The sequence below is a fragment of the Odocoileus virginianus genome, chromosome 1 (assembly GCF_023699985.2).
Source record: "Odocoileus virginianus isolate 20LAN1187 ecotype Illinois chromosome 1, Ovbor_1.2, whole genome shotgun sequence".
NCBI lineage: Eukaryota > Metazoa > Chordata > Mammalia > Artiodactyla > Cervidae > Odocoileus > Odocoileus virginianus.
The window spans coordinates 21,348,381-21,373,386 of record NC_069674.1 but is presented as its reverse complement, the minus strand read 5'-3'; the positions used below and the strand labels follow the sequence as shown (position 1 = coordinate 21,373,386).

The window sequence follows — 25,006 nt, the reverse complement described above, 5'->3', positions numbered from 1 at the left end:
TTTTAAAAATTCATCTGATTTAGCCCAATATATCCAAAATATTATCACTGCCATGTGTAATCAATACAAATTATTAAGGAGATATTTCATATTTTTTTCATAGTGAGTCTTTGAAATCTGGTGGACATTTTATATTTAGAGCAGCTGACAATTTGGACCAACCACACTTCAAGTGCTTAACTGTACAGGGCTACAAAAAGTTTCAAAAGGCCTATCAAGGCATAAGTTAGGTATTTTTCTTCCTAAATTTCAAAGCGACAAATAATAAATAATAAATAAATGAAAACTTCTCTTATCAGTTCTCAGCTCATGGCAAGCTACTGCCTCACTACTGATTTCTAATATCTTTATCCAACCCTTGTATGCTATTTACTTTCTTGGTACATATATATTTCATGTGCAATGCCACTGACTTGTCTTCATTTAAGGGTTTTAACTATTGACACATTAGCAGAAGTAGCTACAGCTAATCAACTGGCTCTCTTCTCAGGATATCTTTTAAAAACTAAATACAACTGCATCCTTTCCTGCCACACATAACACTGCAACATTCCAACAATGGAGACCCATGGACTTTATATCTCCCAGCCCTTGAAAACAATTTTCTGAGCAAACCAAAAAAAAAAAAAAAAAAGTGTAAGGCATCAATACATAAGGAAAATCATCAATTTTAGAAATCATATTACCCGAAAGAATATTTTTCAAACTAAAAGTTACATTGACTTTTGTTGCTCTGAAAATAATAAAATAGTTCTCATTTCTCCCACTTACCACTTCAGGCATACATGCATGCATGTGTAGTTGCTCAGTCATACCCAACTCTTTGTGACCCTTTGGGCTATAGCCTGACAGGCTCCTCAGTCCATGGGATTCTCCAGGCAAGAACACTGGAGCGAGTTGCAATTTCCTTATCCAGGGGATCTTCACAACCCAGGGATCAAAACTGCGCCTCCTGTGTCTCCTACATTGCAGGCATATTCTTAACCCACTGAGCCACAGAGGAAGCCCCATTCCTGGGCACACTCTTGAAAAAAGATAATCAATGGCTCATGCAAAAGAGAACAAATTCATATATCCTCCTTTAGCTTATCTTTCCTATATTTTCACCAACGTAAACATTTTCTATACTTCTTAGTAAGAATAAAGGCAAGAAGAAATAAGAAAGGGCATTTGAAGAAAACACTACACAACTAGAGAATAATTCCCTGAGATGGATAGATGGATGGATGAGATAGACAAACACATTAACAGAGCATTTGCTATGATTCTGTGTGAGTCACTGGGCTATGCTAAGAAGTTTACATGGAATATCCCATTTAATCCGCAAAATAACCCTGACGATAACCAATGGTAGGTGTCGTTACTGTCCTCCATCTAACTGATGAGTAAACTGACCCTTGAAGAAGTTAAGCCATTACTATGTGGCCTCCAAACTAGTAACCTGTAAAGCTGGAATTAAAGCCAAGTAGTCTGACCTTTGAGACCACACATCATGCTCTGCAGCTCTGCAGTTCAAAGACAGAAAGGAGTCCTCTGTAAGAATAAGCATTTTATACTGGAAGTTTAATGTGTGCCAGGCACTCTATATACGTTGTCTTATTGCCTCTTCATTTGAAAACAAGCTCATCGGGTAAGTATGCCTACTAACCCAATTTCACAAGAAGACTAGGTGCGAAAGGGTGAGTCACCTACTCGGGATCATAGCTCACTGCTGTGCGGGAAAGCCAGCACTCAGATCAGATCTATCCAAAGACAATGCTTGGTCCTTATTTTTTTCCCCTCATAATTTAGGTGGATTTGTAATTAGTATAAGGGTAGAAATCCACGATAATTACACTTTCCTGCTATCGGAATAATTTAACTCATAGTATATATAACAGTCCACAAAAAACATACTCTGTATAGAGATAACCTGGATGAAGGTGAGCACTACCAAAAAAAAGACCACTCATATAAGACTACTAGAGGCTACAATAATTTCTAAATCATTTTTAGCTTGTTTTTTAATAGAATTAACTCAAAATGGGAGTACTATTTAAATAGGGACACAAGTACATTTTTTTTATTTTCAACTATCTATAGAACCCTCATTAAAACTGCTCTTCCATTACATGTCACATAATAATGACATCTCCTGAACTCTTCATACACAATACAATCACACTGGCAATAAATGTTGCAATGATATTAACTTACATGCATTTAAATAGTGATTGCACAAGAATAAAAATGAAAATGAGTGACACTGTTCTAAGTTTCATAATGGTTTCCAGTATGAAATGAAATGGCTAAGTCACTGAAAAGTAAAACACACATTTGTATTTCTACAAGTTACAGTATATACATGTCTGAGAAAGGGGTGAAAAAATAAGTAACCAATGAGACCAATGCAGAAAGCTTTTGAAAAAAATTAATCCTAAAAGCATTAAGGATCTATGTTTTCAAATTAACCAAGATAATCCTCAGAAAACAGATTCTCAAGTAAGATAAATGTTTCAAAGACAATATGCAACAAGATTTACAAAAGACTGTTAAAACCTGAAACTCTCATTATTGCCAATTCTTAAAAATTCTACATCTACAGGGCTAAAGGAGCACAGAACTGGCAAACATGCTCCTAAAATAGAGAACTGCTGGCTTCAAAAAAAAAAAAAAATAGAAGGGCTTCAAATGGTAAATTAACCTCTCTAAGTTTGGGTCATTTCAATGGAAACACAAAATAAAGTATTATTTTTAAAAAGCAAAATTAAGAACAGCATATAACACCATGCAGTTTTTATTTTTATCTGTGTGAGATACATAAGGCTAGTTAAACACTCATATAGCTCAAAAATTTAACAACGGAGGGGACATCGTTTGGTCAGAGTCCAGGGGCTGTAAAGACCAGTTTCACTGCCTTCCTTTGCCATGAGAAGCCACTATAATTGATAAGTTAGCTGTCAAGTTCAAATGTAGACAGTCTTCTGTTTTACACCTGTGGAGGCTCAGTGCTTCAAGTCAAGATGCTGCCCCAAGTTATCTGCCACTTTTAAGAGGCTACTCTTTGGCCTATTTGTTTTATTACTACAAACATACCTACTTAGCTAAAAACGGATGGATGGAGACATATGACATTATTTTCACAAATCAATTAAATCCTAGCCTTAACGTTTTTCTACTTCAAGCCACATCACTGAAAAAATCCTGAGGAAGATAGTTTTCATTACAAAATCACCACTCAGAATTTTGGACCTAGAAGACGCTTCAAAGAATTAATAGGAGAATTTATTGCCTACTGAAGAAGACCACCACCATACCCATCAACTCACATACATGTATCTATCAATCAGTCTAGTCAATCTGTTATGGATTAAATCAGTCCCTCCCAAATTCATATGTTAAGCCCTAACGCCTAGTACCTTGGAAGGTACCCTAGCACCTTAGATGGTGACTTAACAATAATCTAAAATGATCCGACAAGTATTCACCAGGTGCCTGAACTCTCTTGGCCATCCATCAGGAACTAAAAGACTATAGACACTCTATCCCACTAACCACTACTAAAATTAATGAAAATACGAGCTGCATAAACAGATATGACAAGGCATGGTCATGTGGGCATAATGCAAAACTATCACCTGTTTTATTATTATAGTCCCAATATCTGGAACAAGAAGACAAAAGCAGAGACTCATATTGGTAGTGAGCTCACTTGCACAATTTCTTGAAAGTAATTTGACAACAATAATATTCTGCACAACCTTTGACCTAGTAATACCACTTGGTAAAAACTTACCCTAAGGAAATAATACTGGGTATGTGTAAATTTAATAACAGGTATATTCAAAGCAGTGTGTTCATGATAATAAGCCATTCTGAACAATTTATTTGGAAGCCTCAATGTCTTACAGTGAACTACCATGAAATTACCTACTGACAGAACATATCCATGAAACATCTTAATGATAAAAACAAAGCAGCTCAAAAAATAGGGATAGTATGACACCACTTTTGTTATTCTCCCCCTTCGTATATACACCTGTATACCAAAACATTTGTAACAGCTGTGTGTGAATTAGTGACTGTGGACATTTTCGCTTTATTTTGTTTAGTTGCAAATCTCTAATTTTCTATATAGTGTATTTATCTTTGTAATCAGAAGAAACACTTATTACTATCATGTGCCTTGTGACTTTTGCTTTTATCCATAGATATTCTTAGGTCCTAGGAAGATACTGTGGGTGAGATGATGTCAGAACACAGAAAAACAGGCCAGGCTACAATAAAAAATCAACTGTGGGACAAGGTACGAGAAGAAAGCAGAGACAGATTCTATAAGTAGTCAGGTAGCGTTCATGCTCTGAAACAACTGCCCTCATGGAGTGCCTGAGGGGCCTCAAGAAGGCGGCTGTCCGGAGGCTGCTAGCGCCAGACCCCGCAGCACTTAAAAGACTCCAAGGCAGAGGAAGCAGTAACTCTGGACGCCCTTAGGGACCTCGAGCCATACCCTCTGCGGAGCCTGCTCCCTGCAATGCTACAATCCATATCTCCCAATCTTCCTTTAGCTTCTTGATTAATTTACTTGCCCTTTCAAAATGTCCTCTAATTCATTACAGCCTTCCTGGAATTGCTGTCTGGCTTCTCAACATGTGATATCAGATGTCCCATAAACAACAGGACTATTATATTAGAGCTGTGAATTAGATCCAAGCATCCCATTTCTCCCCAAGCCTATTAACTTGATGTTCTACAGGCAGAATCTCACTCAATTTGCCATTTACAGAATAACCTTTCCAGGTGTATCTTTCAAGCCCTGCCTGCTGCTCTGGGTACCTCTGAAATTTGTATGTGGGGAAAAAATCATCTGATGGGGTAAGAAAATGAATTCTGTTTCTTTTTTTTTTTCCCTAATGGATGAAAACTGGAAGGGGTGAGGAGGCAGTGCCATCATTCATGACTGGACGACACTCTCAAGAGAACTGACTTCCTATGTGAAGTACAAAGAGGCCCTCACCGTGCAAAGCGATGGATATTTCTGAATTTGAAATGACAAAGCTGAGTGATCAAAAGGGTCAGGTACGGAGAGTTTCCTGTTCTTCAACATTTTGCCACTAGTTACACAGTAAAACACAACTGTTTTTATGTGCAGAACTGTCACCAAATGTTCCCAGACGTGGTTGTTTAGATTACTGATGGCTTTCAGGATTAGGGAAAAAAAAATATCAAAATGAAGACTCTTTTGTCTTCAACACACATCAGAAAAGCAACAAATTCTAATTCGGAGGGTGGAGGGGCACACATGTGTGACAGCAGGCTGAGCATATTTTCAATAAAAGTAAATTAAAAAATCACATTCCCACCTTCATAATATCTCTCAGTCTCATACTGAGAAAGAATGATATATGTTAAATACATAAAAAGATAACAATGACATAAAAAACGCCCAGGACAAATTTAAATGACCGTCATAATAAAGAATTTGCTCTTTTCTTTTTGTATTCTCCCTAGGCTTCTGTCAGTAAACTAGAATAAACATGTTATTAAAAGAGAATCAATAGAAGGCTTTAAAATATACACTACCACAAAAGGTCAAGCCCTGGGATCGATTTTAATATAACATTTTTGTGCAGCTTCCCAAAGGGTTCTTTTCTAATATTGTTCTTCATTTTTCTCTCACTCTGTTCCCCGACTGGTGAAGGTGTTGTTCTTGTCTGCGAAACGCTGTCTGAGGCTGAGTTTGCTGAGTGTGTGTCATCCTATGACAAGCTGATAGAAAATGAAGAAGGAAAAAAAAAACTCACCAAAAAAAAAATTTTTTTTGAAGGTAGTGGGAGGAACAGATACAAGAAAGCATGAAGCACAAAGCAATATTCAACTCACAGAACATAATAGGAATGCTGCAACTCAGAATAATCTGCCATCACAGGCCACCCTGGGCTTCCACCTCCCCCGGTTGCCCCGAGCGAGCATGGATTCCTGGGAGGCGGGAAAGCCAAGGAAAGCAGTTCAGTTCCAGTTTCAGTCAAAAACTCTCATCATACCACAAAATGGATGCAAATTTTCAATATACAAATCCATGTGACTCCTGGTTCCTCTTGAAGTTAAAGCACCAAACGTGCAAGGGAAAACCGGCTGTCATCAACAGGGTTCCTGGGGCTTGAGGGGCATGAGAGACAAGCCACAGGCTTCCCGACTTCTGTCCCAAACTTCAAGGCTCAAAGACAGATAAATCACGTTCTGGGTCAGTCTCAGAAATCTGGATGCGTGACACAGTAAATGTTTTACATGTTCATAGTTACAACTTTTGAGGATGTTTTTGGTTGCCAATAAAAACAGTTGAAAGCCTAGATTATATTCTTATAATGTCAGTTTTTTGTTTTTGCTTTTGATTTTTTTTTTACTTTTAGACAACACTAAGCAACTGTCTCAGGTTGTCATTGTTCGGTCGCTAAGTCGTGTCTGACTCTTTGTGACCCCATGGACTATAGCACTCCAAGCTTCCCTGTCCTTCACTATCTCCTGGAGTTTGCTCAAATTCATGTTCACTGAGGACATGTCTCAGGATAAGAGAGAAAAGTAATTATTTTTGCCCCAAGTCACCAGAAGCCAAAGAAATTGCTCCCTGTCCCAGGACAAGATAGAAAAACAGATTACTTTTGCCTAAGTCACCGGAAACCAAAGAAATTGTTTCCTCCAGAGTTAAAAATGCAGTCCCAATCTCAAAAAATGGACACATTAGGAGATGTGAACTGAAGATGTTCCCTAAGAACCAAGAAAACCTGGAAAAGTGTTGGCAAAGAGGCTTGGGCTTAGAGTAATAGAGGACTGGGCTTAAATTCTGAGGCTGGCTTCTGTCAGTAACACAGCCTTGGGCAAGGGATTTAGCCTCTCCTAGGGGTGTCCTAATTGTAAAATAAACCCATAGACAGCATAGCTACACAACTGAGTCTTTCCAGTCTGGTGTGGAAGAGACGGGTCACTCATCGTGGGGTCCGGGGGGAATGTGAGGGGCATCACTTTAAAGGCCACTGCCTAAAATGTAAGGCGAACCTCAGAAGGCTGCTGGTGAGTTCCAAGTGAATGCATACACGTGTACCAAAACAGCACCTGGTAAATAGGAGGCAGTCATTCAGTGGTGGCTGGCTGTAGTCCTGTGATGATGCTCCTGCCTCTTTTTCCCTTTTGAACAGTCTATCCCATTTTAATCTGTTCACCACAACCATAAAGCACTGCTGTAATTTAGTGATGCTTTCTTGTTGACACTTACCATATGACAATGAGTTTTGCCCTCACAGACCTTTATATTCCAGTGGAGGAGACAGAGAGTAAACAGATAAAGTGCTCTGAAGAAACGAGGCAGAGAAAAAGACAGCTAGAGTGAGAGGACAGGAAAAGACGATGACTACAGAAAGCAGGCAGTGAAAGCCCTTCTGTGGGATTATTTGAGAAGAGCCCTAAATAGTGAGAGGAAGTGAGCCATGCAAAACACAAGCATTCTAGGAAAAGAGGCAAACACAAGAATGAATAAGTTTGGCAACTGCTATAGCTAAAAAGTTCAGTGGGGCGGTGGTAAGAGATGAGGCCCAAGGATATAAATAGAAAGGGCAGAGGAGGACCAGATCAGGGGGAAGATCTGGATTTTCTGCTAAATCTAGAGAAAAGCCATTAAAAAGGATTTTAAGCAAATAAACTGCTGTGGTTAAGAATGCATCTTTTAAAGCACATGAGCACTGCTTTCAGGAGAGGAGGATCTGGGGGACAGGACTGGGTCCTGGCACGGAGACTTTGTAACAGCTCAAGTGAGAAGTGATAATGACAGTCCAGGGCTTCTCAACCATGGCACTACTGACACGTGGACCAAACCATTCTTCATTGTGGGGGACTGTCCTGCATTGCAAGATGTTTAATAGCATCCCTGGACACTACCCATGAGATAGATACCAACAGCTCCCTCCCAGTGGTGACAACCTTAAAGATCTCCAGATGTGGCCAAATGGCCCATGGAGGTGGGGTTGGGAGGAGGGGGCAAAATGCCCCTCAGTTGAGAACCTATGGCTTAGACTAAGTAGGCGTGGAAATGGTGAGAGGAATCAATCTGCAGTATACTTTAAAAGCAGAGACATGAAGGCAAGAAGGAAGGAGACAGAATAACCAGTAATCAAATTTCTGACAGTACTCTCGGTTTGTCAGACTAACGTCCGAGTTTTCAGTGGTTTGAGGGAAGTGTTTTCTAAGCCAAACCTACCTGGGGCTGCACAGACAAGCTAAGTTACAGAAACACACTTGGACACTGGCTTGGACTCATTTTCTCTAAGTCTGTAGAAACCAAATTGTACAACTGACAGGTATTTTCATAAAGAAATATACAATTTCCAACACTTTACAGCAAAATCCACAGAAATATTAACTTTCACCCACTATTTGACAGTATTTTGACAGTTTTATTTCAAAATATCATCATGTGAATTAAAAAAAAACTTTGAAAGTCCCTTGTGAATTCTTCTCATAACTAAATTCCTTATTTAATGAGCTCCACAATCAAGGCAAAACTGATTGTACTAAAACCTGAGAAACACACATCTTCAGTAAACCACATCAAAAAAGCCTCAGAGCGTTCAGACTAACATGTAATAGGAAGCATCCCTGTTGGACCAGAAAACAAGTTGGCCTGTGAGATGCAACCAAGCAGAGGGATGATGAGAGTGGTTTCAGGTTCCGGAGTGTAAGGCTCACGTCCCAACTCCTCTGCTTTCTGGGTTATGTCAGTAGAAGCAGCCACCTCACCTATGAAGTGAGGGTACCAGCAGAATGGAAACGGCCACATAGGGGTTTTGTGAGGATTAAATGATCATTACGTGCAAAGTGCTCAGACCAGTGCCTGGAACAAAGGAAGTGTACAAAAACTGTTAGCTAATACTACTACTTATTATTAAATGTTACTGCTGTTAGTATTATTTCTCAGGTAAAAGTCTTCTTAAGTGGTACATATCATCAGATTTTTAAGTCTATTCAAGATCTCATTATTCTGCAAATATGAAGAGGACATGATGGGGTGGCGGGAAAAAAAAAACAAGTCCAACAACATTACTACTACAATCTCATCTTGTTTAAAAAAAGCAAACTATATAAGAATATATTTCCCTTAGGGTATAATACGTGAATTCTGGGGAGGGGGGAAGAGCAGAGTAATGGAGAACGGGGTAAACATGACTAACTTTTGATGCATGTACATTCTCTGAATTTCTTTGATATATATTTCTTTGTAATTGTTTTAAATAAATCAACATTATCCACGTATTTAGTAGTTTGAGGAATGAGTGACCTTCCTAAGTCAAACCAACCACATTCTGTAGCAATAATAAAAACTATAGAAACTTCTGGGTAATAGTTTTTAGAGTAATAGACATTTCCCATATTAAATTAGTGGTCTCAAGTGACTTTTTTTGGTTTTGCTTTGATTTGGTTTGATTTTAATCTATCAACCTGGAAAGCGAAACTGTAATCTATGAATTTTTAAGGGATTTTTGTATTACTGTGATAATCATTATCAGAATGGTACTAAGAAATGAAGAATTTAAGAGATTCATTCTAAGAAGTTGTGAAGAAATTCAAATTTAAATCATTAACTGAAACACTTAAGGCTAACGTCTACTTTTATACCTTATTCTTGATGCCAAAAATCACACTAAAATCATTTTAATGGAATAACTTGAGAAAATTTCCAAGTGAAATGGTTTCTGCCTAGAGGAATTACCCAGTGTGTGTGTAAGGAAGCAACTGCAAACGGTAAGTAACTAATAAAAGGTCCGTGTGTAGCTGTACATTATTCAGTGGAGGAATTCCATACTTGAGTTCCAAAGTCGCACGTCCTAGCAGCTAGATTTTTTTCATTGATTTAAAAAGTTTGAAAAAATGTGATGACTTCTCAAAATACTCTATCACACAAAAAGCAAATAAATAGTTAACAAATACTACAAACCAAAACCCATCATGTCAAGCAACACAATGGAAAACAAAGTATCAGTAAGAGAATGAGGCAAAGCCTCTTTTAAAAAAAAAGGCTAAAGATGAATAGAGAAGTAGAAATGCAAAATGCTTTCTAATACTTCATGACCATCTATTAAGAAAGCACTGTGCCTCTTTATTGCTTCCTGCACAGGGGGAGGGCCTGATTGCTCCAGAGAACTCTGAGGAGCACTGACTACTGGACACTTGCGTGCCTCACTGACCGGAAGCAGCCCTCATCTCCAAAGTTCACGAGGCAGACCACCATCTGCTTCCAGACACCTCACCCTTGCTGTGTTCCAATCTTAAGCAAACAAGAAATTCGAATTGCCACCATCACTGAAAAGGTGGACACAGACCAGCATTTAACAGTGAGTTATAGCCTACGTGACTAGAGAATATTAACTTGAAACACAAACTCTCAAAAGATTTTGGTACTAAGATAAAAGAGGTTTTAAAAATACCATCCAGAGCAGCTGCACAGATCTAATAACCAGAAGCACACAACCGAGGTCACTTTCAAGAGATCTTTTATTTACTAACGGTTTAGAGGTGAAAGCTCAAGTAAATGTTTGTTACCTCTTCCCACAACTGCAAATGAAAAATTTTAAAGGGAGCATTCCCTGTACACACAGCAGCATAGTACTGCAGGATGGTGCAGTGCATGAACTTGACGGAGACTTGGGTTCAAATCCCAGGCTCACCACTTACTAGATATGACCTTGGGTAAATTTCTTCCTTATCTCTCACTCTCCTCAACTTAAAAAGAAGGGGTAACAGAGATGTTGTGAGGATGAGGTGAGTTAAAATATATAAAGTGCTCAGGAAATACAAGAATCCAACATCTATTGCCTTTTTTTTTTTTTTTTTCATTTTAGTTGGACATATGGGTCCTGTACTCTGGAATGGTTTTCATAACATAATGTGACCCCAAAGTGTGTATTCTATATCTATGTCATCTATAAACTGTGAGGAATGTTTTCATCAAAGACAAATGACAACTGCTCTGGATAAGCCTGGGATGCAAAAGAATATGGGTTCTCTCAAAACACACACACACACACACACACACACACACACATATATATATATATTTATCAGAAACTTAAGATGAGATACTCTCCTTTTTAAGTTTTCTCCACCTAGGAAATGGGGACAGGGGATTACTTAAACATGAATGTGCCAATAGTTAGAAATATGATAATGCTGAGATAAAACCGACATCTGAACTGTAACTATGTTGCCTGCACTCCTCAGCTCAAGGCTCCGCTGGCAAAGCTGCTGAGGTCAGAAGAGGAAGGGGAGAAGCCTGTGTATTTCTCCCCGGCTGCAGAGGGAGCCGCCAGACCTGCCTCTCATCCTGCTCCCATCCTCCTAACAGGGCATTCATCACCAGCAGGCTCGGCAGGGCAGATGGTTCCCCAGACGGCTAGGGACTGCAGGTTCGGAGGGGTGAGGCCCAGCCTACGTGGGCCACTGTCCGTAAGTACGGACTTCTGGACACAAGGAAGTGGACATCAGGCCTGCCCACTCACCTTCTGAAACGGAAACTGAACTGAGTCTACCAACAAATGCTGTCTGAAAGAGAAAAGCTTACTCCTCACACAAGACATGTCCCAATCTGAGAGAATATTCTCCTCACCACAAGCTTCTCTGAGCCCTCTGATGCCCAGGTCTCTGGGAAGGGGGAAGGAGGGGGGAAACGGCTGACAGAGAGCGCTGAACCCCTAGTGCTAGTATAACCAGATGGCACCAGGACCAGCTTTGTATCGGAGTCCTCTCAGGGGTCCTCTGAATAAACATGTACACGGAGGTGAGAGGCGATGTGAGGCTCCCCTGGTGGCTCAGGGGTAAGGCATCTGCCTGGCAGTGCAGGAGACATGGGTCTAATCCCTAATCTGCGAAGATCCCCTGAAACAGGAAATGGCAGACCCACTCCAGTATTCCTGCCTAGCAAACCCCATGGACAGAGGAGCCTGGCGGGCCGCAGAACAGAGAGTCACAGAGTCAGACACGACTGAACCGCTGAGCATGAGCGACGACCAAAGGCAATGTGATTCTATCACCTCAGCGACAGAGTGCAGGGCTGTGGGGCAGGCGGCCCAAGACCGGCTTCCCCTGCTAATTGAAAACTCTACAGATGTCCACTTGAGTTATCTGTTTTCATAAATCGGTGGTAACACTGACAAGAAACATTAATAGTTTATGTAAAGAATAATAAACGTTTTACAGAGTACTTTACCACCCCTACTCTCCTGAGACTGTTCTGGGTAACGGGAAAACTGCAGGAAGAACTACGACGACTACAGGACACTCAAAAACCAGCTCCTAGAAATTTCCAAATGCAGAAACCCACTCTGGCACAAATTACTTCAAACACTTGCTTCATGAGAGAAAACACTGCAATTACTGTCAAAAGAAACATCTGAACAAGAAGTGGTTGAATATCACGGCTGCTATTACATCCAATAAAAAAAAAAAAGGTTACAGATTTCTGGGGCATGCTTGATTGATTCTGGTTTTCCAGGTTTAATATTCCTACATGTAAAAAAACAGATTCTCAAACAGAATTCAGAGGAGGAGTCTACAACAGCATAACATCAATAGGAAAGAAAATTTTATTTGGAAAAAGACATAAAGAGATGTGAATAAAACATAGACTGGATAATCCAACCTTCTGTAATTGTTGGTTATAGAAAGCAGTTGTCTCTATTAAAAACAGAAAACTGACACTTGGGAAAAAATAAAGATAAAAGTAGCAGATGGCTAAAGATTTCAAATACCTAGTACTTACACAGCACTTTCAATCATCCCCCAGTGAAAAGTACTGGGTGGAAGGGATGTGATCTATTTCATTCAGAGTGAGTTAGGTCTTTATATTTAAGCAGAATGGAATAGAAAAGCAACACAACATACATTAAAAAAAAAAAAGCTTTAATGAGGTTAATAAAAAATTAATCTAATATACTGGGATTTTTATATTATAGAAGGATCTCATAAATGTCAGAGCACATAAAGAAACAGTTTGCAGATAAAGCCAACCAACTGTCCACTGCCCCTACTGGAGCCAGACACTGGGAAATCTGTTCACATCACAACAGTGTACAAACTGTAATCACTTTCTTAGCAAATACCTATAAATCAAAAGTGAGATTCACTGCCTGTGACTGCTAACTCATCTTTTCAGGGCCCTTAAAAACCATATTTTTATGATAAAAGCCATTGATAAATATTAGCAATCAACAGAACTTACTCCCTGAAAGTTGCTTTACTTTTTAATTACTATATACCTAGAGATTACTTGCAGGTTGGAGGTATATAATTTCATAATAACAACTGTGTAATATGTGTTGACGACTGGAAAATGGCATTTAATTTCTCAAGTAATTAAAACTGGGGTAAAATCTCAACCAACATCCATTTAAAAATGGTGGATATACAACTAGTTACATCAAGTAGTTATTCCCTTTCTTCTTGAAAAAGGTTATTAAAATAAAGGCAACTTTTACTTGTCTTCATAGGTACAGAGGTGAAATTCAAATACCAAAGGTCAGAGGTCAGAAGCAGTCACATTCTTCTTGCTATCAGAGACTGACTTTTGGAGGTAGGGCAAAGCAGAGAAGTAAATCACATTTTAAAAGTCTATATTCAAACTGTAGCACACTGAATCCTTGCTATATTAGCCTGCTCTAGCTGCAACACAATATGGTCAGCTATAATCCAAAATACAGAGAGTATCACAGAAAAACAAGCTGCTGACATGGGCATTTAATTTGCTCTTGACTCCCAATACACCAACCAACTATTCCATCCATTAGGTGTTTTCATAAGCAAAACTATGATTCCAGATTAGACCCAGGGATTTTAGTGTGTGCACTAAATTTATGTCAGTGATTTTGGAGGGCATCAAATCACTCAACATTCTTATAAAACAGAATCAGATCTAAGATGAATTGAGATTCCACATGTAAATGTGCTTTACAAATGAGAATAAAACATACACAGCGTGCTCATAAACAGCTGTGTCGTCACTGTGACCCTAGTAGAAACCTTTTCCTCAAAAGCAACTTTTAATTAGGCTGTATCTGCCTATTAAAGAAGTGGAGACTTAGATAAACAAGGTCCGACTGTACAGCACAGGGAACTATATTCAATACCCTGTGATAAACCAAAATGGAAACAAATATAAAAAAGAATGTGTATATATACATATGTAACTGAATCACTTTGCTTTATAGCATAAATTAATATATTATAAATCAACTATTCTTCAATTTAAAAATAAACAGGGCTTTTCTGGTGGTCCAGTGGTTAATCATCTGCTTTGCAATGCAGGCAACACCAGCTTGATCCCCGGCTGGGGAAGTTCCCACATGCCTCGGGATAACTAAGCCTGTAAACCACAACTATTGAGCCTGTGCTCTAGAGCCGAGGAGCTGCAACCACTGAGCCCATGTGCCACGGTTACTGAAGTCCAAGTGCCCCAGAGCCCGTGCCCCACGGGAGAGGTCACTGCAATGAGAAGCCCGTGCACTGCAACCAGAGAGGGGCCCTGATCACCTCAACTGGACCCAGCACAGCAAGGAAAACCAGCAAAGCCAAAACTAAACTTTTTTAAAATAAAATTCTCTACATAAATTAAAAGTAAGGAACTGGAAACTTTAAGGACTCCCGTACATTTTAAATCTCCTGGTAAAATGCCTTCAGTGTAAATGATTCTCAATGGGTTCTAAATGTGTGTGGCATGACCAGTCAGAGATGCTGTAAAAGGGTTTCTGCATTAGGTAGGAGATGAGGCAGACACTCAAGAAATCATTTCCAACCTAACAGAGGTTACGGTCTAGAGTGTTTGCAGACGGTCCTGATGAAATAAAGCTCTAGGATCCCATCTGTCCAGTCTCCACATGCCTGAAAGCACCTCACACTTGCATTCTGCCAGTCTGTCCTGAGCAGTTGTCATAGCTTGCGCAGAAGCATCAAAATTTGCAAAAACTGGTTTTCAGCAGCCTAGAAAAATCCCAGGAACAACAGCAGGAGGCTGTTGTCGTCGTCAAGGTTCTGATGGCACAGAATATGACACTGTGTGGAAAAATTCAGACATCAAGACCCCGAGCCACAGAGCAATTTAGAAGAATTAGACCAAAGTGAACAAGTTTTGAGAATCCCTTACTTAACCTTGGGTTTCTCACTCTTAGCACTACTGACATTCTGGGCCAGATAATTCTTGTGTGTTTTTGTGAGTTTGGGGGGAGTAGCCTGTGCTTTACAGAATGTTTGGCAGCATCCCTGGCCTCTACCCACTAGACGCCAGTAAGACCTAACTAGCTGTGACAGACAAAAACATCTTCAGGCATTTCTACATATCCCCTGGAAACCAAAATCTCCCCTAGTTGACAACACTGCCTTAACCTATTTATTTTCCTTATATTTTCCTTTTACGAACACACAAGTGATAGCTTTTTAAAAACTCAATCAATCATAATGAGTTATTTCAATAAGAAAAGTCTAAGAGAGAAACTATTATGCTATTATCTCCAACTATTTTTTTTCTTAGTGGTACACCAAATACAATGCTTCTTAAAAATTAACAGCATCTTCCACTCAATGAAATTCAGCCACACACCATCCTTTCCCCTTTATCATGGAACCATCATCCAGGGGAATTACTTCTTCCCCACTGTGTAAAGCTTTAAGTAGTACCCAGTTCTTCCCTACCTAGTGGTTCTCTAGTTTTCCTTTTGATTCTTTTGAACTACTTAATATGCTTCTAAAAATTTCCTTGCTTCTCAAGTTGGCCAGAGTTAAGTTCCAGTCTTTCAACCAAAATAAAAAACCTAACTGAAATGAAGCTAGGCTTACAGAAGATATTTCAGAGTAGTTCCCTGCCACGAAATTCACCAACTTATTAAAAATATTAGTGCTTCTCCATACCACTCACCACATAGGTAGAGTGAATAGAATACAGATGAAACCAGAATTGTTGAAACAGTGTCATGAAACAGACTCACTGTACTCTTCGGTTTTTGAAGGTGCTTTAAACTGTCCATAATAAAAAAGCTAAAGATGATTAATATCCTACAAAGAAAAAGATCACAGCGGAAATAATTTCCAAAGTCCTTTCTGCATATGTTGGATTATGTCTATATCCCAGACTTAAGCGCTCAGGAACTCAACTATAGTTATGCGTGTATTTGGGGTGAAAACAGAAGACCTGGTAAGCCAAGGATGTGCAAGTGACAATCCAAAGGCACAAGGAACCATTCTCAAGACTTCATTCAATTAAGGCAACAGTTACAATAATCTATAAATTCTGTGCTTCTCGAAAAAGTTGCTTTTAAAAGATGACACTGAAAACCTTCTTAATGCTTTTTCTGAAGTTTCTTCTCTGGTTGATAAAAGAAAGAAAATAATAGCTATTGACTCTTATAAGAACTATTTTACAGATAAACACACACTTTTTGCCAAGATTTGACAGCTGGAAGTTTTCAAGAAGAAGATTTCAAACAAAACATTTTGTTAAAAGAGGGGAAAAAAATGCTGCACCACTCTCTACTCTCCTTAAAAGTGACAGAAAATAAATTCTTTATCAATAGTCATTTGTCCCAGGTTACAGCTAAGCTGCCAACTCTAGTCCACAAGAGAGATGAAACCCGCTCTCACTGGCACCTTTTACCCACCTCATCTGCCCTTTACCTTTCACAGAACAGGGAGAGCAGATGGGAGCTGAGTAACAGAGGGGGGAAAAAAACCACCACAGTTAGAATTGTGGTAACAACAGCCGGTACCACGGCAGAAGAAAAGAAGACAAAACACTTCTATGTGAAAAACGTAAGCAAAGTAAATATGAAGGTCTAACCCAAAAACTTATTAAAATAAAATTCAAATAAAAATAACAAAATTTCAAAGACAAGGAATTCTACCATAATATGCTGATTTTCTCTGCTTCTTAAAGAAAATGGTCTGAAATGTTTTTGAATAAACTTCACTGTCTAATTACATACTCCATCAACCGAACCCCAATTAAATAATTAAAAAGTGCTGCATAGGAAACTATGGAAATATGCGTAAACCCTTTCAGCAGTACTAATTACGTCTTGATTTTTAAAATCCTAAGCCAGCGAGTCTTCTCTGTTTCCTGAGAAAATGGTGGTATAAACCAAAACTCACATCCTGTTCCAGACATTTCAGGCAAATTGGACCTAGAGTACCAAGCACTCCATCAAAAGAGAAGAAATATTACAAAATATTTCATAAACTCCTCACTTTAGATATGAAATATTTAAGGGCCAATGAGGTTAAATTATATGCTGAAGGTCTTATAGGGCTTCCCTTGTAGCTCAGTTAGTAAAGAATCTGCCTCCAATGCAAGAGACCCGGGTTTGATTCCTGGGTTGGAAGATTCCCTGGAAAAGGAAATGGCAACCCACTCCAGTATTCTTGCCTAGAGAATCCCATGGACAGAGGAGCCTGGCAGGCTACAGTCCATGGGGTCAAAAGAATCAGACACAGCTTAGTGACTAAACCACCACCCCCTACAGCCAATGAAAACTAGATTTACCAATTCAAAGATTCTTTACATTTAGCTCTCTTCAAGCAAACTAGTGAAACAGTCCAAAACACACAAACACACACACACACACACACACACAAAATCTCACAAACCATCTACTGGTAGTAGTCATTGTGCATGTGGAAGATATTCACATGATCATATAATAATAATGCTTTGTGCCATATGCAAATTTCAGAAACAGCACAGAAGGGGAGCAATTGACTATTGTGTATTAAAATGTAATCACGTATTTTTATGAATAAGCAACTATACTTTAACTCTTTAAAAAGTACAACTTTTACCCCAGGGCTTCCCTGGTGGCTCAGTGGTAAAGAATCCACGGCCAGTGCAAGAGATGCAGATTTGATCCCTGGGCTGCGAAGATCCCCTGGAGAAGGAGATGGCAACCCACTCCAGTATTCCTGCCTGGAGAAATCCTATGGACAGAGGAGCCTGGCTACAGTCCATGGCGCTGCTTTACCCACAAAAAACTATCTACATCTCTTCAAATATTGTGTTCAGTTTACAGCTTTTCAACATCTTTTTGACTCAGAATGTAAGATCTACTTGAGTATCTAATATTCCATTGTGGGTATGTGCCATAATTCATTCATGTAGTCTCCCATGATGGGCACTTGGATTGCTTCCAGTTTATTATAAAAACTTTAAAGAACTCTTTTAGCTGCTACCACTAGTAGAAGTAGTACTAAAGACAACAATAACATAGAAGAATATACACAGAAAAAAGTCTAGAGGAAAGAAATGTGGTTATTTCAACAGAATGAAATTATGGAGGATTTTATTTTTTCACCTTACACATCTGTAAAGTCTTCAAATTTTTAAGTGAGTATATTGAACTGAACTGATTACTAATTAATACTATTTATTAACATGGGTACTATCTATGACATTCATTATTAGCTACAATACTGTTAACCTTAATACCCATAGTTCAGTTCAGTCATTTAGTTGTGTCTGACTCTTTGCGACCCCATGGACTACAGAACACCAGGTTTCCCTATCCATCACCAACTCCTGGAGCTTGCTGAAACTCATGTCCATCAAGTGGGTGATACCATTTACCATCTCATCCTCTGTTATCCCCTTCTCCTCCTGCCTTCAATCCTTCCGAGCATCAGAGTCTTTTCAAATGAGTCCACTCTTTGCATCAGGTGGCCCAAGTATAGGAGTTTCAGCTTCAACATCAGTCCTTTCAATGAATATTCAGGACTGATTTCCTTTAGGATGGACTGGTTGGATCTCCTTGCAGTCCAAGGGACTCTCAAGAGTCTTCTCCAACACCACAGTTCAAAAGCATCAATTCTTCGGCACTCAGCTTTCTTTATGGTCCAACTCTCACATCCATACATGACTACTGGAAAAACCATAGCTTTGACTAGACAAACCTTTGTTGACAAAGTAATGTCTCTGCTTTTTAATATTCTGTCTAGATTGGTCATAGTTTTCTTCCAAGGAGCAAGTGTCTTAATTTCACGGCTGCAGTCACCATCTGCAGTGATTTTGGAGCCCCAAAAAATAAAGTCTGACACTGTTTCCATTGTTTCCCCATCTATTTTCCATGAAGTGATGGGACTGAATGCCATGATATTCGTTTTTTGAATGCTGAGTTTTCAGCCAGCTTTTTCACTCTCCTCTTTCACTTTCATTAAGAGGCTCTTTAGTTCTTTGCTTTCTGCCACAAGGGTGGTGTCATCTGCATATCTGAGGTTATTAATATTTCTCCCAGCAATCTTGATTCCAGTTTGTACTTCATCCAGTCTAGCATTTCACATGATATACTCTGCATATAAGTTAAACAAACAGGGTGACAATATACGGCTTTGATGTACTCCTTCCCTGATCTGGAACCAGTCTGTTGTTCCATGTCCAGTCCTAAATGTTGTTTCTTGACCTGCATACAGATTTCTCAGGAGGCAAGGAAGGAGGTCTGGTACCCCCATCTCTTGAATAATTTCCCACAGTTTGCTGTGATCCACACAGTCAAAGGCTTTGGAGTAGTCAATAAAGCAGAAGTAGGTTTTTCTGGAACTCTCATGCTTTTTCAATGATCCATCAGATACTGGCAATATGCAGCAGATAATGCAATTTTCTATCAAAAACACATTCATTAAAACAATCTAGCTTGAGAAATGCCAGAAGAATCCTCAAGAACTATTTCTCACATACTGAAAAACCAGGGCTCAGTTATTCATGCAACTGAGAACAATACAAGAGATAAAATGGTGACTTACAACTGAGTCTGGAAAAGGGATAACCTAGGGCTTTTACAAGCACAATCCAAAACCAAAAAGAGCCACATCAATTTATGTTCAGCACATTCTGAAGTTGAGCTAGACATCAATGATGATAATTATAATCATTATAATTACTCATTATAATCACTCCTCTCCAAAAGCATTTCATAATTATGACAGGTCCACCAAAATCTGTCTCTAACACCATGAAACTCACCGTTTCTGATTTTCAGAGTCTTTCTTGGCCTGTTCCAAAGCCAGTTCCTCAGCGACTCTTCTTTTCAATTCTTCATCAGAAACTAAAATCAACAAAGAGGGAAAAAGATAAAATAAGTGACTTCTTTAAACAAAAGCATGAGAATACTCAGGAAGACAAAATTGAGGCTAGATCTTAATAGGCAAAGTTCTGCCAGCTGGTCAGTATCTCCTTGGAACCACCTAAGCACTGTGGAAAAGACCAATTAGTGCACTTCAGGAGTAATTTAATCAAGAGTTCTCTGGTGACCTAGAAATCTCCGTACCTGCCAAAAGTTATAATAAACTCAAGGAGCTGCTTACTGCCCAGTGGGGACTGAGCCATTAAGTGCAAATTCTTTAAAATGATGTCCTACCACTGAAGTCTGACAATTGTATAGAGGAGGAGGAGAGGTTGTAAGGAAGGGACTTCAGAGAGGAAAATGACATAAAAACATTCCCACTTTGATAACTGAACATTTTTAAAAATCACTTATTAGAGAAATAAAGTCATTTGTGGTTACATTCATTTTTTCATGATTTATGAAAAAAGGGAATTTACTGACTCATGAAAATGTTAAAACCATATTTTTTGGAAAACATGTCCTTCAAATTCAAGTTCCAACAACTGAAGAGAGAGAGACACAGAACAGTGCTGAGATCACAGCTGGAGCTCTCTAAGTACCTGGTGACTTGACTTGAAACAGCTGGCCTTTCCAATTAGAAGATTTTGTACAATATGTTTTATGAGTCTTACAACTATGACAGCAAATAAATTGACAAATTTTATATACTCTTTTAAGAGCCCTCCCTAAGAAATAAGCAAGGACTATTTCCTCTTCACTACCTAAAACCCACTACCCAAAATTATGAGCAAGAAAGCACCAGAAACATTTAAACTCTAGGAGTACACACAGGACCTTACCCAGCATTTCAACTTCTTGAGCCTATTAGAGGGAAACTAGACAGTATTGCCTCTGCTCTTTGAAACATTTTATTTGATAATCTTGACATTATAACAACCTTGCCTTAGGAAATATGCAAAAAATTTAGCTGGCACTGGGTAACAGCAAGAAAAGAAGATATATGAAAGGTCTTAAGGATGTTTTCTCTTAATTGTGGACTATCAGAAAATAGCAACATCAAAGGACATCATCAAGAAGGTGAAAAAACAACCCACAGAATGAGGAAAAATACTGGCAAATCATATAGCTGTTGAGGTGCTTCTATCCAGAATATAAAAACACTTACAACAGAATTGAACAATAAAATGGCAACATAATTAAAAATGGGCAAAGGACATAAACAGGTATTTCTCTAAAGAAGATACACAAATGGCCAATAATTGCATGAAAAATCACTCAACAGTATTCATCATTAGGGAAATGCAAACCAAAGCCACAATGATTTACCAATTCAAACATAATCAAAAGGACAATCAACAACGGTTAGTGAGAAGGTGGAGAAATTGAAACCTGCACATTAATACACTGCTGGTGGGAATGTAAAATGATGCAGTCAGTATAAAAGCAGTTTGACAGCTTCTCAAAAAGCTACACAGTACCATATTATCCAGCAATTCCACTGTTAGATACCATATATAACCAAGAGAACTGAAAACATGTCTACACAAAAACTTGTAGATGAATATTTATGGCAGCATTATTCATAATATCCCAAAAGTGAAGACAATCTAAATGCTCATCAACTGATGGATGGATAAACAAATGTAGTATATCCATTCAGTGTGATATTATTCAATCATAAATAGTTATGAAGTACTAATACATGCTACATGAATAAACCTTGAAAAAAATGCTAAGTGAAAGAAATCAGACACAAAAGGTCACATATTGCACATGTCCATTGATATGAAATGTCTAGAAAAGGCAAACCTGCAGACGCAGGAAGTAGGTCTGGGGCAGGGAAGTAGGGAAATGGAGAGTGACAGCTAAGGGTATAGGATTTCTTTGGGGGTATTGAACATGTTCTAAACTAGACTGTAAGATGGTTGCACAATCTGCAAATACTAAAAATTACTGAACTGTACACTTTAGTGAGTGAAGAGTAAAATATGTTAAATGTCTCTCAATAAAGCTGAAGAAAGAATATAATATAAATGAAAAGAATGATGGACAAGGAACCAGAGAAAGATGTAAGGACTGCTAAAGTTTGATCCCAGTTTGCCCACCAGCAACTTGGGGGACCCTGGGAAAGTTACTAGCCTCTCTGGACAGTTTTCTCAAGAAGTTGCTCTCAAACGGATGTTCTCCATTAGAACTGAATATATATACGTATATATATAGACATGTATATATACACACACACTATTCTGCTGTTTGCCATTCTTCTTCTTGGTAGTCTAAATCGTGAGACAAGTCTCTGCTTTGAAAAAGTCACCCAAAACAAAAACCTTTTAAAAAACTAAAAAAGGAACTGCTTGATTCAGGCAAATCGTTAAGATTTTTTTTTTTCCTTTTCCAGCACTAAAAGTTTAAACAATACAAAACCCAGCAGAGAAATTACAGACAGCAATGGCTCGTCAAGGAGTCTGAATAGACTTTGTCTTTTTATCAGTTAGGCTTTTAGGTCAATCAGCTAACCTAGCTGAGTTTTGATTTCCTCATCCAAAAATAAGACCAGGTAGGTTACACAGGTATCAGCTGTCTGTGAAGTTCCAGGCTATGCCCACCACAAGGTGATGGTTTTCACGGCTTCCTTGCCTTCTTGTCACCAAGCAAAACAACGTAACACAGTTTTTCCAGTTGTTCACATCTGGTAGCTCTGTTAGTAGCAAAAATTGAGACACATATTTAACCCAGTTAGTACTACCCGATGAAACTATACTCTCAAGTGTAGTATATCAGTTTGGGTCAATGCACAGTCAGACTATGTGCAAAATCACACAGATCTGCCAGGATAATCAAATTATCACAGCAAAATTTTTCTCAGGCAAAATTCAATCAAATTCTTGATCACAATTCATTTAAATTTCACTCAACAGAATGAGGCTTTGGTGAGACCTTGGTATACCAGGTCTAAGCATGAAGCAGTGAGATCAATCTTCTAAGGGAGCTGATCCAACATGTCCTCACAGTGCACTGTATGTCTGTACAGTCAAAGCTATGGTGTTTACAGTACTCATGGATGGATGTGAGAGTTGGACCTTAAGAAGGCTGAGCGCCAAAGAAGTGATGGTTTTGACTTGTGGTGCTGGAGAAGACTCTTGAGAGTCCCTTGGACTGCAAGGAGATCAAAACAGTCAATCCTAAAGGAAATCAACCCTGAATATTCACTGAAAGGACTGATGCTGAAGCTCCAATACTGTGGCTACCTGACGTGAAGAACTGACTCACTAGAAAAGACCCTGATGCTGGGAAAGATTGAAAGCAAAATGACAAGGGAGTAGCAGAGCCTGAGACGGTGAAACAGCATCACCGATTCAACGGACATGAATTTGAGCTGAGTCTGGGAGATGGTGGAGGACAGAGAAGCCTAGCAGGCTGCAGTTCACGGGGTCACAAAGAGTCAGACATGACTTAGCAGGTGAACAACAACCGTGAATGCCTCTCACATAGGGGCTTCCTACCAGGGGAAAAGCCAAAATCAGCAGTGAGTTTTTCACGATGCTATGATAAACCTCAAAGAGAATGGTGAGGACTCCATTTCCAAATGGTGGCCAGGTGGGGGGCTGGGAAGCCAGCCATGCCAAGAGAGACTGCAGAAACGGAAGTGCAGAAGGCTTGTCTTCCTTTTCTACACTCTCCTCTTGCCTCTCATGCCTGCCAAGCCACTGCCATGGGATGAGGTGGTAAATAGATGGAGTAAGTGGTGCAATCACCTAGGTAGGCCACAAGTGGAGGAAGAAAGGTGAGAGTAGGAAGCATCAGAGATGCAAAGGGCAGGGATGCTCTCGAAGCCACTGAAGAAGACATGCCCAAGGGACCTGCTAGTTCCCATCACTTCTGGTCAGTCAAAGCACAGCTGTCTTTTTAATGCCATAGCTATTCCTGGAAAAGAAACACACACACACACCTTTTGGGTCCCAAGTCCAAGGTCACAGCTTAAAAAGTAATTACTTTAGCTACAATGGAGAATTTAAAATAACAAAAGATAAAACATGACAAAGCATAAAGTTTAAAATCTAAAATAGCAATTCAAAGCCCAGGCAGGAAAATAAACTGGTGTGGTAATGGGTTTTGAGCAAATCTAAGTTTCATGTTATTTGTTTTTAAATCAATAGAATACAGAAAGCAACAATACATTTCTTCTAGGTAGATCGGTCCAAAGTGCATGAGGGAAAACAGGATATACCATTTGGAGACCACTATTTAAAATGGCCTTTCTGAAAACACTCTTTTCAGCTTCAGGATCTAAACATTTTCTCAAATAAAACTGTTATTAAACTAAAAGGTCAGTGTTTCAGGATGGACTACTTTAACAGAAGCACAGGAAAGGCCAACTTTGCCTATTAGCACAGTGAGTTTCCAAGCAGATCTTTGGGGACTGGCAAAGTTTGTGAAATGAGAAAAAGTAAAAATGAGAAATTTTCAAACCATATACATCAGATTTGCCAGGCAAATCTGCAAAACTAGTTCAGACTCAGTCAGTAGGGTTCCAAAGCTTTCACATGCATTTCTCACTTTCCTTTTTAAATGTATTAAGACAAAAGGATGCTTTCTTCACATACTTGTAACTCATGGACTTGATAAAATGTTCTCAGAAACCACTTTAATTTTTTTCTCAATGGCAAATGTATCTTAATAAACACAAAGACTGGCATTTGGTCAATTAGTTATACATGATATGACAATGACCACAAAATACGTGAGGAAAAGTCAAGCATTAAAACTGCTTGGTGACAGCAAGTCTGCCCTAAACCCTTTATTTGAAACTACTATTGAAAGTAAGAAGTATCTGAATTAAAAACAACTCAAATTTATGCTTGTTTTAGGTAAACAGCATTCTAAAAAAGAAAATG

At 38.9% G+C, this 25,006-nt stretch overlaps 1 protein-coding gene across 2 annotated transcripts in view; it reads right to left on the bottom strand.

Moving 5' to 3' along the window:
• Positions 1–25,006, bottom strand: part of CHCHD3 (coiled-coil-helix-coiled-coil-helix domain containing 3) — a 278,588-nt gene that overhangs the window by 196,996 nt on the left and 56,586 nt on the right. For both annotated transcript variants that reach the window (XM_020878065.2, XM_020878066.2), the window contains exon 3: positions 20,009–20,090. In XM_020878065.2, the coding sequence (XP_020733724.1) occupies positions 20,009–20,090 (82 nt within the window). The remainder of the gene's footprint in view (positions 1–20,008; positions 20,091–25,006) is intronic.